The sequence below is a fragment of the Haliaeetus leucocephalus genome, unplaced genomic scaffold (assembly GCF_000737465.1).
Source record: "Haliaeetus leucocephalus isolate CR32 unplaced genomic scaffold, Haliaeetus_leucocephalus-4.0 Scaffold395, whole genome shotgun sequence".
Classification (NCBI taxonomy): domain Eukaryota; kingdom Metazoa; phylum Chordata; class Aves; order Accipitriformes; family Accipitridae; genus Haliaeetus; species Haliaeetus leucocephalus.
Genome location: NW_010972831.1, coordinates 243,328 through 256,949, shown reverse-complemented (window position 1 = coordinate 256,949; position 13,622 = coordinate 243,328). Strand labels below are relative to the sequence as shown.

The 13,622-nt window shown below is 46.1% G+C and overlaps 1 protein-coding gene across 1 annotated transcript in view; it reads left to right on the top strand.

Moving 5' to 3' along the window:
- The window catches only part of CLIP2 (CAP-GLY domain containing linker protein 2), a 61,116-nt gene that overhangs the window by 26,859 nt on the left and 20,635 nt on the right, over nucleotides 1-13,622 (top strand). The window contains exons 3-5 of the mRNA XM_010573895.1: nucleotides 7,508-7,632; nucleotides 12,041-12,254; nucleotides 13,224-13,421. Coding sequence (XP_010572197.1) covers nucleotides 7,508-7,632; nucleotides 12,041-12,254; nucleotides 13,224-13,421 — 537 coding nt within the window. The remainder of the gene's footprint in view (nucleotides 1-7,507; nucleotides 7,633-12,040; nucleotides 12,255-13,223; nucleotides 13,422-13,622) is intronic.

The following is a 13,622-nucleotide window of genomic DNA, read 5'->3' as shown; positions in this document are numbered from 1 at the left end:
TCAAGAGACAGGAAAACATCTAGGTCTCCTAGTCCAAGCTCTTTTCTCACCATGTAAGATTTTTGCCCTTGTGTGGTGTGGAGTACAGCGTGACTGCTGTTGTCACAGGAGCAAGTGTTCCCTGTCACTGCAATGAAACTAAGAGGAAATAGATAGCCCAAAGCAACCGCCCTGCCCTGCTGCCACATGAACCCTTTCAGGCTTTTTGTGCATGCACACACACTCCTAACCATTCATTTAGGCTGATGCATTGGCCAGTGCTTGTCTTCTGTTTGCAATATCTGTCATTAAATAGGAGTTGTAAGTGGCCTGTGGTGGAGCAAACCGTATTATTAACGTGGGCGGACTTTGTATTGGAGACAGCCTCAGGAGGGGATGCTGTAATTCTAGGCTTACCTCTTACACCACATCCCTAGGACATTATTTTCTCACTGGTGCCTGAAAGATAAATGTGCACAAGTGTCTTGCATCAGCAGTGCTGTCAGACTCATTCCTGTGCCTTGCTGACTTGTGCTGTGGGGCTGGAAATGCACAAAGATAAGTGGTTGGATTAAAAGAAAATATAAAAATTCTTCTAACTTCACATAGGGAGGACTAACCTGTAATTCCTGGCTGTCTATTTCTCCCCTTACCCTAAAAGCCAGGTCTGGCATTCACAGATGACATAGTGAGTATCTGGTCAGATGCCACCTGGAGTAAGTTGTATTTACAGACAAACCTGACCACAAGCCAGATCTCCACCTTACCATCAGCTTGCTGAACACTGTCCCTGGCTGTCAGCTGGGACACAGCCCCAGTAAGTGATGGCATGCCAATTTCCCATAGGTATGTACGTTTACCCCCTTGTACTTACAGATCATTATTTCATGTGATCTGTAATGGCTGGACCCACAGCCCCAGGCTGCTGCAAAAAACACCCTCTGTAAATCAAGTCTTGTACAGTGATCTTCTGCCATCAGTGCTTGGAAGAGCTAAATTATGTGTCATGGGAAAACACAGCTTCTACCTCTCTCAGCTTGGCTGGAAATAGGCTCCTTGTCTGGGTGGATGAGTGTAGGGGGCAAAAGAACCTTTTTTTTCCCCAAGGGAAAGGATGGCTGCTTCAGTTTATGCACTGGATACAGCCTGCAGCTACAGCTCAAACTGGAGCAAGCAGCACTTGTCCAATAAAGGTGAGCTCCGAATTCTTGTCAGTATCATCCAATAACAGTGTAGACTAAGCTTATGTGCTGCACGTTAAAAGTAGTTGAAGGTCCTCAGAGTAAAGAAAGTGTCCTGTGTCTGCCCTTTCCCCACTGTGCCCTTCCTTTCTCTTCCCACAGGCGAGCAGTAGGAGAGTTTCACAGCTCTGCCAGGAACCATCATGAGACACGGGACCCTGCAGAGGAGGCATGTCAGTTTGCTGTACTTGGGCATTTACTGTTCCCACCTTGACCCTCTGGACAGCAGCCCTGTCTTGTGGGAATGCTTTGGAAAGCAGCTGAGAAAATAAATTTAGATGGGTAAATTAGAATTTTAAGCAGAGAGCACAGCATCATCTCTGTGGCTTCTGCCTGGGGATATGCTGAAGCAGGTGTCTACAGCCATTACTGACCCCTGAACCATGCATGACATGGTGGGGAACAGTCCCTGTTGGCCTGAATGACACAATTTTAGTTTTCTTTTCTCTCTGAGCAGTTGTGGTGGGTTGACCCTGGCTGGATGCCAGGTGCCCACCTGTCCTGGTTTTGGCTGGGATGGAGTTAATTTTCTTTCTATTAGCTGGTATAGTGTTATGTTTTGGATTTAGTGTGAGAAGAATGTTGATAACACACTGATGTTTTCAGTTGTTGCTAAGTAGTGTTTAGACTAAGTCAAGGATTTTTCAGCTTCTCATGCCCAGCCAGAAAGGAGGTTGGGAGGGGACACAGCCGGGACAGCTGACCCAAACTGGCCAAAGGGGTATTCCATACCATGGGACATTATGCTCAGTATATATATAAACTGGGGGCAGTTGGCCAGGGGGGTGGGTTGCTACTTGAGAACTAACTGAGCATTGGTCAGCGAGTGGTGAGCCATTACATCATGCATCACTTGCTTTGTATATTCCAATCCTTTTATTATTATTATTATTGTTATCACTCTGTTATTACTATTATCATTATTATATTTTCTTCCTTTGTCCTATTAAATTGTCCTTACCTCAGCCTATGAGTCTTACTTTTTTTTTGATTCTTTTCCCCATCCCCCTGGGTGGGGGGAGTGAGCAAGCAGCTCCATGGTGCTTAGTTGCTGACTGGTGTTAAACCATGACACCACACAGCCACTCTGTTACTCCCCTCCTCAGCTGGACAGGGGAGAGAAAATATAACAAACAGCTCATGGGTCGAGAGAAGGACAGGGAGAGATCATTCACCAATTACCACCACAGGCAAAACAGACTTGACTTGGGGAGATTAATTTATTACCAATCAAATCAGAGTAGGATAATGAGAAATAAAACCAAATCTTAAAACACCTTTCTGCCACCCTTCCCTCCTTCCCGGGCTCAACTCCACTCCTGATTTTCTCTCCCTTCGCGCCCCCAGCAGCGCAGGGGCACGGGGAATGGGGTTGTGCGCAGTTCATCACACGTTGTCTCTGCCACTCCTTCCTCCTCAGGGGCAGGACTCATCATTCTTCCCCTCTCCAGCGTGGGGTCCCTCCCACAAGAGACAGTCCTCCATGAACTTCTCCAACGTGAGTCCTTCCCACAGGCTGCAGTCCTTCACAAACTGCTCCAGCGTGGGTCCCTTCCATGGGCTGCAGTCCTTCAGGCACAGACTGCTCCAGTCTGGGTCCCCTGCGGGGTCACAAGTCCTGCCAGAAAACCTGCTCCAGCGTGGGCTTCTCTCTCCACGGGGCCACAGGTCCTGCCAGGAGCCTGCTCCAGCGCGGGCTTCCCACGGGGTCACAGCCTCCTTCGGGTATCTACCTGCTCTCGTGTGGGCTCCTCCCCGGGCTGCAGGTGGAGATCTGCTCCACTGTGGACCTCCATGGACTGCAGGGGGACAGCCTGCCTCACCATGGTCTTCACCACAGGCTGCAGGGGAATCTCTGCTCCAGGGCCTGGAGCACCTCCTCCCCTCCTTCTGCACTGACCTGGGGGTCTGCAGGGTTGTTTCTCTCACATGTTCTCATTCCTCTCTCCAGCTGCAGTTCTGTTCTGCAGCAACTTTTTTTCCCTTCTTAAATCTGTTATCCCAGAGGCACTACCACTGTCGCTGATGGGCTCGGCCTTGGCCAGTGGTGGGTCTGCCTTGGAGCTGGCTGGCATTGGCTCTGTCAGACACAGGGGAAGCTTCTAGCAGTTTCTCACAGAAGCCTGCAGCCCCCCTGCTACCAAAACCTTGCCATGCAAACCCAATACATCATTACTGGAGTGTATTGCAAGCAATGTGTTGCCCACAGGCCCTGGGTTGTGGATGACTGTTAAGAGGTTCTTGCTGAGAGCAAGAAACTGCTGTGGGGTGAGCAGGGAGGATATAAGGGGAAAAGAGCAAATGCAGGCTGGAAGGGAGTCTGGCTTGCAGCAGCCAGATTGAGATATGGCCTGGTGCTAATTTGGTAAATTGTTTAAATGATATATTAGAAGCTCTGATGAAGACAGCGTCTGGAAGGATTAGCTTCATTGTCTTTTCAGCCCTGGGATACTGGTCTGGATCCAATTTTGTCATTTTGATGAGAAAACCATAGTAAAACATGATGTCAGTGATACTACAGTTAGCAGGGAAGGTATGTGGATGTCCTTCTGTGAGGGCATGTTGCTTTTCTGACTCACCAGTTGGGACACAGACCTGTTAAACATTCCCGACATCATTTTGCTGTGAAGGTCAAGCCCAAGACTGTCTCTTGAGACTATTGGAGATCTTTTGTTGAGAAAATGCCAGGTCAGGAAGGTGGTCTTTAGTCAAAGGCATGAAAAAGGCATCAGAGCTGAGGCAGAGAACTTTAGTCTGGAGTTGAACTTTCCAAGAGATCAGATGTGTGGCTCTGATGCTGCTTGAATCCAGCTGGAGATGGTGGCCCACCATGAGCTTGTTTAAAGTTAATCGTAAGTGGTTTTACCTGAAGCAGAGAAACTTGGAATGTTGACGCTGGTCAAAATACACTCCGAAACAAAAAATCCTATATTGCTATGTCAATATTGTTTCTGGTTTTTGGAGCTTCAGGAAAGCTATTTTTAGCTGCTGTTTGTTTTTTTGTTTTTGTTTTTGGGTTTTTTTTTTCCAAAACCAACTATAACTAAAACCAATAACACTTTACACTTGGTAAAGTCCTATTTTCTTGGACATGAATAATCTCGGTAATAGCTTTAGTAAGGTAACTATTAAAGGCTTCTCAGAAAAGCCTTGGTAGTTTTGTTCATTTTTGAATGAAACTTGTCAGGTATAAAAGCCATGGCATGTCTGAACTGCTGGGGTGTAGCTGAGCCTGCTGGCAGCCTTGTGAACTCTGTGCTCTCTCGTGCTTTAGCAAAGAGATGTGTTGCCCTGTCCAGTTTGTCTTTGCTTAACTCTGGACACTTGGCAAGTTGAAGGTGTGATTGTGGCTCTGATTAATGTGCCAGGCTGAGAGGCGCAGACAAGATTTCTGTAGAGAAACTCATGACTCAGGGTGGCACTGATGCTAATGGCAGGCTGAGATGTTCATGGGATGGAAATTCTCTGGTCTCTAGTGTGATGATGGCAGTCGTGTTAGTGCAGTAGGAGCCATCCATGCTAGGCTGTCTTTCATGCCTGGGTTGTGAAGCATGGTATCAAAGGTAGGCATGGGCAGAAAGGGCAGCTATGAGCTACCGTGAATTCTGCTGTGCAATTGCTACCTTCCCTGACTTTCAGAAGCTGCCTTTTATTCTCTTTCCAAGGTGATACCTTTCATTTATTGAAGGGTCTGATAGAAACAAACACTTCCGTTTTGATGAGGCTGTTCCGTGCACTGATACGACTGATACTGGCTTTTTCCAAACCACATTATTTATTTTAGCATCATTAGCAGGTTATCAGGGCTGAATACATCTGTATGTCTGAGTCGGATGAATTTTCTAGGCGCTACATGCGTAAGAGTTTCCGTGTGCCTGCCAAAAGATGGGAAGTTCAAAAAGTGGGTTGAGTGCTGGCATGTGAGTGTGACAGCCTGATGCTGGCTTCTGACTTTATTGCCAGCCCTGTTGGGATGTGGGGAGCCCAGGCTGTCAGAGGACACACGTGTCCATTCTGGCTTGGGGAAGAAGATAATACTGTATGGTGAGGGTGTATTTTGTAGAAAAGATGGCAGAATAATTAATGCTTGAAAGAGAAAATAAAATACATTGCTTTGGAAGCAGAGAATCACTTTTTGGGGGAGCGTTAGACCTGATCTGCGCTTTGTGTCTTCATCAATGTATGGCTTTCAGGCAGGAATGTGATCTGCTCTCTTACTGTGCAGTTTTGGTATTGGCATAATTAGATAATGTATGTACTAAGTCAATAGGTCTAGTTATTTTCTCTCCTGTTCGGAAACAGCTTTCTCAAAGTAAGTAATATATATGGAGAAGTAATTGAGTGGTCCTATTGCTCGTGTGGACGGAGGAGTGTAGCCCTCTAGTAGATGCCCTGGAATAGCGTGGTAAGAGTCACGCTGATGGGGGGAGCTCATCAGGTTTTTAAGGTGTTTACATGAGGGTCTGTGGGGTCGGGATCATGTGGCTTGGTAAAGGAAATGTGGCTCAATATCTGTAATTAAAACTCAATAAAAATAAAATTGAGAGAGCTTACCAGCAATGGTAAGTTCCTATAAATGACACTAAGATGAATTATACCTATATTGAGTTCAACTTGCAGCTAAAGAAATGTATTAGAATGGCATTAAATCATTGCATTAATATTAAGAGGCTCAATCTGTATAAACTCAAATAAATCAAAAAGGGGGCTGCTGTTTGACTGTGAGTGATAGGTAAAGAATTTTTCTGCAGCTGTTCAAATCTGTAACTTGCCAAGTACCTAAGACTGAAATTGAATCATCTTTTTACTCCTGGATGCAGTGTACAGAAGGCTTTCTTGTGATACTTTTCCTGCTGGCAAATATTTTCTTCCTTCCTATAGCAAAGAGAACAACATCAACAAAGGTTTTTCCATAAGCAGCACTTTGAATTCCTAGTGAGAGAAATTACAGAAGACTAACTCAAGCTGCGTGCTGCAGCGCAGCTTCCCAGGACTTGAGGTAGGACCCAGACTTCAGAGCTGTGTTCTCCAGTCCATTCAGGTGCAGTTATTTTTAGGCTGGGAAAACTCTTTCTCCTTTGCATAAGCAGTTTTCAGAATTTTTAGTGATTCAGAATTGGTAAATCTGTAACATCCCTACCCTGGAATACAGAATCTGGAGATTTCTGTATTTGACTATCACTGTTTCCTGTAGGAGAATATTACTCTGTTGATACTTGTTTATGTACAATTTAATATTAAGCAAATTAATAACCACCAGTCATTCAAGATAAAGCTGCAAATTTAATTTTAAACATTTTTAAGCTTTCTTCCTTGAACCTAGGCTTTAGCAGAGATAGGCTAAAAAAGGTTTAAATCATATGCTGATTCCTTGAAGTACAAATCTTTAGAAGAACCCTCCCACTTTTCTGTCTGTCTTTTCTCAGCACAAGTATCTTGGCAAACCTGTAGGGGCTTCCAGTGCAAAGGCAGAGGCAGCTGCTGCTCAGTGTTCTCATAGCAGTGATCAAAACACAGCTTCATACATTCCTGACTTATGTTCTCCTAGAGTCTACTCAGCACACTGAAAGCTTTAAGTGTATACATGGGAGCAAATGGTGTGATTTATTCTTATTTCTCTGTGGAGGGAAAAAATCTGTGCTAGTGGAAGCCTAGCAGTAAGATGAGACCCTTTCCCATGCACCACGCTAGTGCTGTGAATTGATGTAGGATGTGTAGATAAAAGCGGAGGTTTTTTTCCTGTACAAAACACCTCTATTTTGAGAGATTTGCTGGGAGGGCTGTTTGCTATGTCCAAGCAAACCCTGCGTGGGGACAAGCTGAAGAGTGATGAGTGCCTTCCTGGCTCAGCTTGTCCTTTTGATGTCCTGTCCCAGTATTGCTGAGAACTGCCAGCTGAAACTGCACAGTACTAAAACCCTGTTAGTGCAGATCTTGATTCTTTATGGAAGGTAGGTATAAGTGTGCTTAGAGGGCTTAAACTCCTTCATGGCCTCACAAGTAACCTTGTGCAATTAGTCAACACCTTGAAATATGTTTTCGTTATATTTGTTCTGACATTTTCCAGGCAGCCAGGTCCAAAAGTCAACTCACTTGTAGGTATTGGAGAGACACCTTTAGTGCTAGGAGAACTTGGTACGAAAACTATCTGTTCTGGTTTCATTAGATCTGAAACAGAAAATACTCATATCTTCCCCCCGCCTGCCCCCATAACTGTTCCAGCTTCAGTCCTCTGGTTGCAGCGCCAGTGCTACTGTCTCTAACCCTCTGCATCTTATCTCCAACAGGTTGGTGGGACAAAGACAGGAGTTGTGCGCTACGTGGGAGAGACGGATTTTGCCAAAGGAGAGTGGTGTGGTGTGGAGCTGGATGAACCCCTGGGGAAGAACGATGGGGCGGTCGCTGGTACAAGGTACTGTGTGTTCTCAAACCCAGCCCTGGGGCATGTAGGGTCCTACACACCTCCTAAGGTGGCTGGGGGCCAAATGCCATTTGGACCTGGGAGGAAGAGTTAGGGCTGTGTTTGTCTGGACATTGTGGGTTGGGAGGAAGAGTCCAGTTTTGAGTCTTTTAGGTTTTGGGATAGCTTTGTAGGGAGATCAATAGAAACCTCATCACTGGAGCATTTTAAAGCAGGATCAGATAACATCTGTGAAGAAGTAACCTGAGGGCCTTCAAGAAACAGGAGAGAGTAGGGAGAGAAGATAACTTATAGTGGGATTTAGTTTTTGCAAGAAATTGATTCTGTGATTTTATTAGCTTTTGCTTTCTACCGCACGTTCCCTTCATAAACTTTCTTCTTGCGCTATATCTATAATTCACCCTGTCAGAACTATAGAAGATAAAGATTTGACTCAATTTTTTCCTCAGCTTAATTTTATTTGTTCTGTTCTTTCTGGGGACAAATTTCCAGAGATCCGAAAGAACAATTGGTGGTCGTTGTCTGTCCTTGTACTAATTCTGTAGTGTGACAGTTGTCTGCTGATTGATCTTACTACCTCTGACTCCGTAGTCACCTCCGCTATTTTTTTTTTTCTTTCAAAAAAAGCCCTCATTAGTATCTATAAAACTAGGCAGGGATGTCTTGCAGGCAAGCTGTTTCTGTTCATGTGGAAGTTAGGTAAGGGAAGGGCCCCCAGCCTCAGATCTTGAGCTTGGGGATGTTCAAATTTGAGTTATACAGCAGCACTTTGACCCTGCTTCAAATACAGGTGGAACTGACTCCTTGTCCTTCACAAGTTCTTTTAGTGGGAAATACTGTTGATTTCTTGGAGGTTCTTAAGGGAATCTTGTGTCAGAGGTGAGATTTAACTTTGAAACTGAGGAGCTGAGAGTTCCTCCCTTGTTAGATGTCAGATTCTGTAATAAAGGTTTCTTTTGTTGGGTCAGCCTAATTTTGTCTAGCAGCCATGTGTTTTCATTTAAAATAAGAGAAACACTGCCTTGTTTGATGTCAGGACAAGAAAGCAGTAAATGATTGGCAGCAGGTAGCTGTGTTCCAGCCTATTCTCAAAAGAAAGGAACTGGAATGGTAGAGAATAAGTCACAGAGTGAATCCAAGTCTCTGCTTTCTTTATCATACACCACAAATTATCTCTAAGCTTTATCTTCAGGATGCTCAGAAATGATTTGTTGTCTCTGTGCACGTGGAAGGTGTGGAAGGCAGATGTGAGTGTAAGGGTGCCCTCTCTGTCTCTCGTCCTCACAACTCTGTTGCTGTGTTTTGAAAATGCAACTTTTGAAAGTCATCTATCTTCTGAAACTGCTACATCTTAGCTGAGGTTGTTAGGGTATGTGCCCTGTCTGCAAGGCTTCTCCTTTGTTTCACACTTTATCAAAAGCAGGAACAAATGAGCTCCACAGCAGGGGTTGGGGAGCAAGAGTGAATTAAGAGGTTTGGATTGAACAGGGGAGATTGAGGGAAGTCTGTAAGGCATCCCTGCCTCTTGCGTCCAGGCTGATTTTGCAGATCTTCTAGCAATAATGGATACTAGCCTATACAGCGGTGGTACACGTGGACTTTCCAGCTGAAGGGCGCTCTGTCCACCAAGGATCTGGCTGCAGGTTTGCAGCATTGTGCCTGTTTGTCCTTTGAGCCTTCATCCAACCTTCTGATTTTCTTATAGCATGTGCCGATTTCAACAGCAGTGTTTTGGAGGAGAAGCCAACATAGTAAAAATGACTCCCTTGGTGCATGGAGGCACCCCTCAGACAGTCTTCCCCATGTTTGCCATGGCCACATGGGATTCCTGATACTGCCCTGAGCTTGTCCTGGCAGAATCGGTCCTGTCCAGGACTCTGGAGTCTCTCTGCTTTGGTAGTTATTGCCATCTAGTGAGCATCCGTGGCCTGGCTGCCCAAGACCAGCACTTGCTGCCGCAGTAGCACTCTGCCACAAAAGGAGAGTTGAGTCCAAAGAGCTGACTCTGAGACAGTGGAGGCTGGTGGAAGTAGGACAGGCAACATGTGGGCAAACAAGCGAGCAAAGGACATTGTCACCGTCTTTGCTGCCATGGGCAACTCCAGTTGAGTCAGTGGTGAGTTGGCTGAAATTTGGGGAGGGTCACTCAGATTTTCCTGCAGGTTCAGGAAGGGGCTCCAGGTCTGGATGTGCATCAAGGGAGGGTTGAAAGGCCAGGGTTTCCCGAGCAGCTTTTGGCTCTCCAGTGGAGGCTGCCTGCAGGTTGTTGTTCAGTAGCAGTGCCCGAGAGGATAGGATATCACTGTGGTGAGCCCCGCTCCGTACATCAGATGGGTGCTGCTGAGACACTGAGGTTTGCTGCATCTGCTTTCCTGTCTGCACAGGAGACTTGAGAAGTGCTGGTGTGGTTTTTTTGGTTTCTTATCCACAAAGCCAAGCGAGTTCTACGTACTTGTCTCTAGTATATTAACCTTTACCTGCTTATTTTACTGTTCTTCCTTCTCTGCCTCTATGCCCACTAAACTGCTCATACTTTTGCTTTTGCATAGTCTGAAACATGTCAGCCTTGGACACTGAGGTGGTTTTTTTATCTATTTCAAAATTTCCTGTGCTGTTTCCCACCTGCAGTTTGCATTGCCATCACAACACCATTTTTCTTCCCTCTTCCTTTTCTGTAATGTGAGTATAGAGCTCCTTAGCACTCAGTGAGAGCAGCTTTTGGATTGCAAGCAGATTTTTTTTTTTTTCTGCCAAGTGTTCTGGACCCAGTTGCTGCTTCTGAACTATAAAAGTTAATTGCAACCACTTCCAGTCTGGACTAAAAGAAAATGAGCAGACATAGTGGTGCAAGTTTGGACTTGCAAAGAGCTGTCAGGGGGCTTTGGAGTGACTTAGCCTTTGGCATTGTTGCAGAGCCACAAGTACCAGTCTATGCTTAGACCAGTGGAAGGGGCTGTGCCATGCTGTTGGTCCGCCTGTGCCTATGGCAGTTTGAGAATATGATGCTGAGCAGGGCTTTGGCGGGTTTGCAAGAGGTCAGACTGATTTTCTTCCTTGAGTCCCTGATCTGCAGCAAGGTCAGCCTGCGGTATGGCTGGTTTTCCAAACCCAAGGGCCTGTGTTGGCAGCAAGCGGAGGGGACTAAGTGATTTTGGGTTGTAGAGGGTTTATTTTTTAAAGATTGTTACAGAAAAAAATTAGGCTTGAGCAGATGTTTGAAAATGAATCACTTTCTCAGCTGGCTGGAGATCAGGCTGTTCTCTGGCCTCCCAAGTACACAGAGGTCTGCCTGTGACACAGCCGTGTGGCTGCCAGCACGTAAAAATAAAAGGATATTGGGGAAGCAGCTGCTCACATCTGGAGAGAGGGGACTTGTGCTAGCAAAGTTGCATTTCTGTTATTTATTCATTAGGACCTGTTTTTTATGTTAACATAGGACAGACTATTGTATGGCCCAGTAGTTAGTCCTAGCCTTGCTACAAAGCCTGTGAGAAAGAACTCTTAAAGGAGACAGTTTTCTGTGTTGGCTACTCCCTTGAAACAAGGGGATGCAACGCCTGGAGGTGATTTGGTTTTACTTGCTGCAGTGCAGCTGGCCAGCAACAGATAAACCCTGGCTTGAGCTGGTCAGCCCAAGTTCTGAAGGGGTTTCCAATGTTTGACACTGTGGGTTTTGGCTCATTTGTATTCTGAAAGAGGGCTCCAGAGAGACATAATCATCGGCCTCACTGCAATTGTGGAAGAGAGCTTGCACTGTAAGTATCTGATCCTCCCTTTTTTATGCTTGTTTCTAAGTTTGTTTGCATGGGAACCAGGTTCTCTTTCTGTGCCACCCAGAGGAAATGGCACACACTGGAGTTTGCTCTAATGGTATTTTTAGCATCAAAGTTAGAAGCTGCCGTTTCCCCGTTTGTTTTGGGAGGAAAGATTTTTACCCTATAGAACACTTACACAGAGCTGTGTGATTCAGATCTTTTTATTTGACATGCTTTACTACATGACTTTCTTGCAAAGCAGGGTAGAGAACACATGCAGGTTTTGGGAAGGTTGGTTTATAGGGAAGGAGTGCATGTGCTTTCTCTGTGTTTATGAACTGGGATCTTTGTGCTATCCAGGCTACCAGATGGGTCTTTCCTGGCTTCTCATCGAAGTGCAATAGTGTGGCAATTGGGTTTCCCTGTGTAAGCACCGCAAGTGAAAACATGAAGATTGCTACTACTCTAAGTGGCAGGAAAGGAGAATAATCCAACTGCTTGCATACAGGAAACAACATCACAGCAAAGCACCAAGAGATGAGCTGAGGGCCACGGTTGCGTATTGCTTAGCAGTGCCATTCTGAGAGGCTTGGGTGAGATGGATGCTCTACTGCTTCTGACTTGGTGCATCTCCTGTATTACAGGTATTTTCAGTGTCCTCCCAAATTTGGCCTCTTTGCTCCCATCCACAAGGTGATCCGGATCGGGTTCCCATCAACCAGCCCTGCCAAGGCAAAGAAGAGCAAACGAATGGCCATGGGAGTGTCTGCCTTAACCCACAGCCCCAGCAGCTCCTCCATCAGCTCCGTCAGCTCAGTGGCATCGTCTGTTGGGGGCAGGCCAAGCCGCAGCGGGCTGGTAAGTGACTCTTTCTACAGACTGTGCAGCCTTGATCTACTTCTGTGACCCAGCTCTACAAAGTGGGAGGGTTGGGGTTTTGTTTCAGCAGATGCACTGGGGCAGCTGCTCCTTCACCATCAGTGAGATGAGGGGAGTGGAGTGTGGGATGCTGTTAACCAGCTTACAAATAGGATTCCCTCCATGGACACGAGAGTCATAACAGACACGGAGCAATTGTGAGCATTAAAGAGCCTGAACTGCTACTTGCAATGGGACGAATCTCAGCTCCACTGTCAAGAGCAGGTTTTATATGGGATCCATGCAGAAAAATGGCATTGCTTCTTGTCCCGTGTGGTCATGTAGCAGTGCGCTGCTGTATTGAACAGCTATCCAAAAGCTTCTACAATGACTGCGTTCTGCTGTGGAGGGCTGACACTGTCCTGAATTACATGCCTTATGCTTTGGCAGGTACTCAAGAAGGCAGACACCAGAGCAGGCAGCAATATTGTTAAAACCTCTGACTCTGCCGTAGTGTGTGCTGCATCTTGGCTGGGGACGAGGGTGCAGTATCCGTTACTGGGAGTGGATCCAAGTAACCCATACCAGTCTTCAGTTGAGATCAGTCCTCCCAGCTGAGTTCACTGTTTGGGACTGTACCAGTGCAGATCATCAATAAAATACATTTAAGGCGGCAGATGATACAACACATGATAATCTTTCCTGACCCAGTTCCCACCCTGTGTCCTGTCCTTTGGGAAATGGTCCTTTCATTGCAGTGTAGAAGAACTATTGAGCTTGTGAGCAGTGTTCAGGTGTCTTGCAGACTTGTTAACTCCACTGTAGGGTCCAGAACTGGAACTGCAGCTCTGTACAGCCTAATAAATGATCAGTAGGTGGCTGCATTCCAGATTTAACAGGGGACTTTAAGCTATTCTAGACTGAGAAGGACATAGCTTTACCCCTGCCTCTTTTTAACTCTTCTTCCAGCTGACAGAGACCTCTTCTCGATATGCCCGAAAAATCTCTGGCACCACAGCTCTCCAGGAGGCACTGAAGGAGAAGCAGCAGCACATCGAACAGCTACTGGCAGAGCGTGACCTGGAGCGGGCTGAGGTTGCCAAAGCCACCAGCCACATCTGTGAGGTGGAGAAAGAAATTGCCATCATGAAGGCCCAGCATGAGCAGGTAGGAGGTGATGTGGCTTTATTACCAGCGCTCAAATATCTGGCATCCTCTGAAAGTTTCAGATCGTAACATTACCCCTCTGTAGCTTCCTGATGTGAAACCTGGGCTCTGAATTTCTGCCTCTTATGTGGATACAGCTTCCTGCATGGTGGGTTAAGGTGAGGCTCTTTCTCCAATCCTGCCAGTGTCACGTGTGCTCTC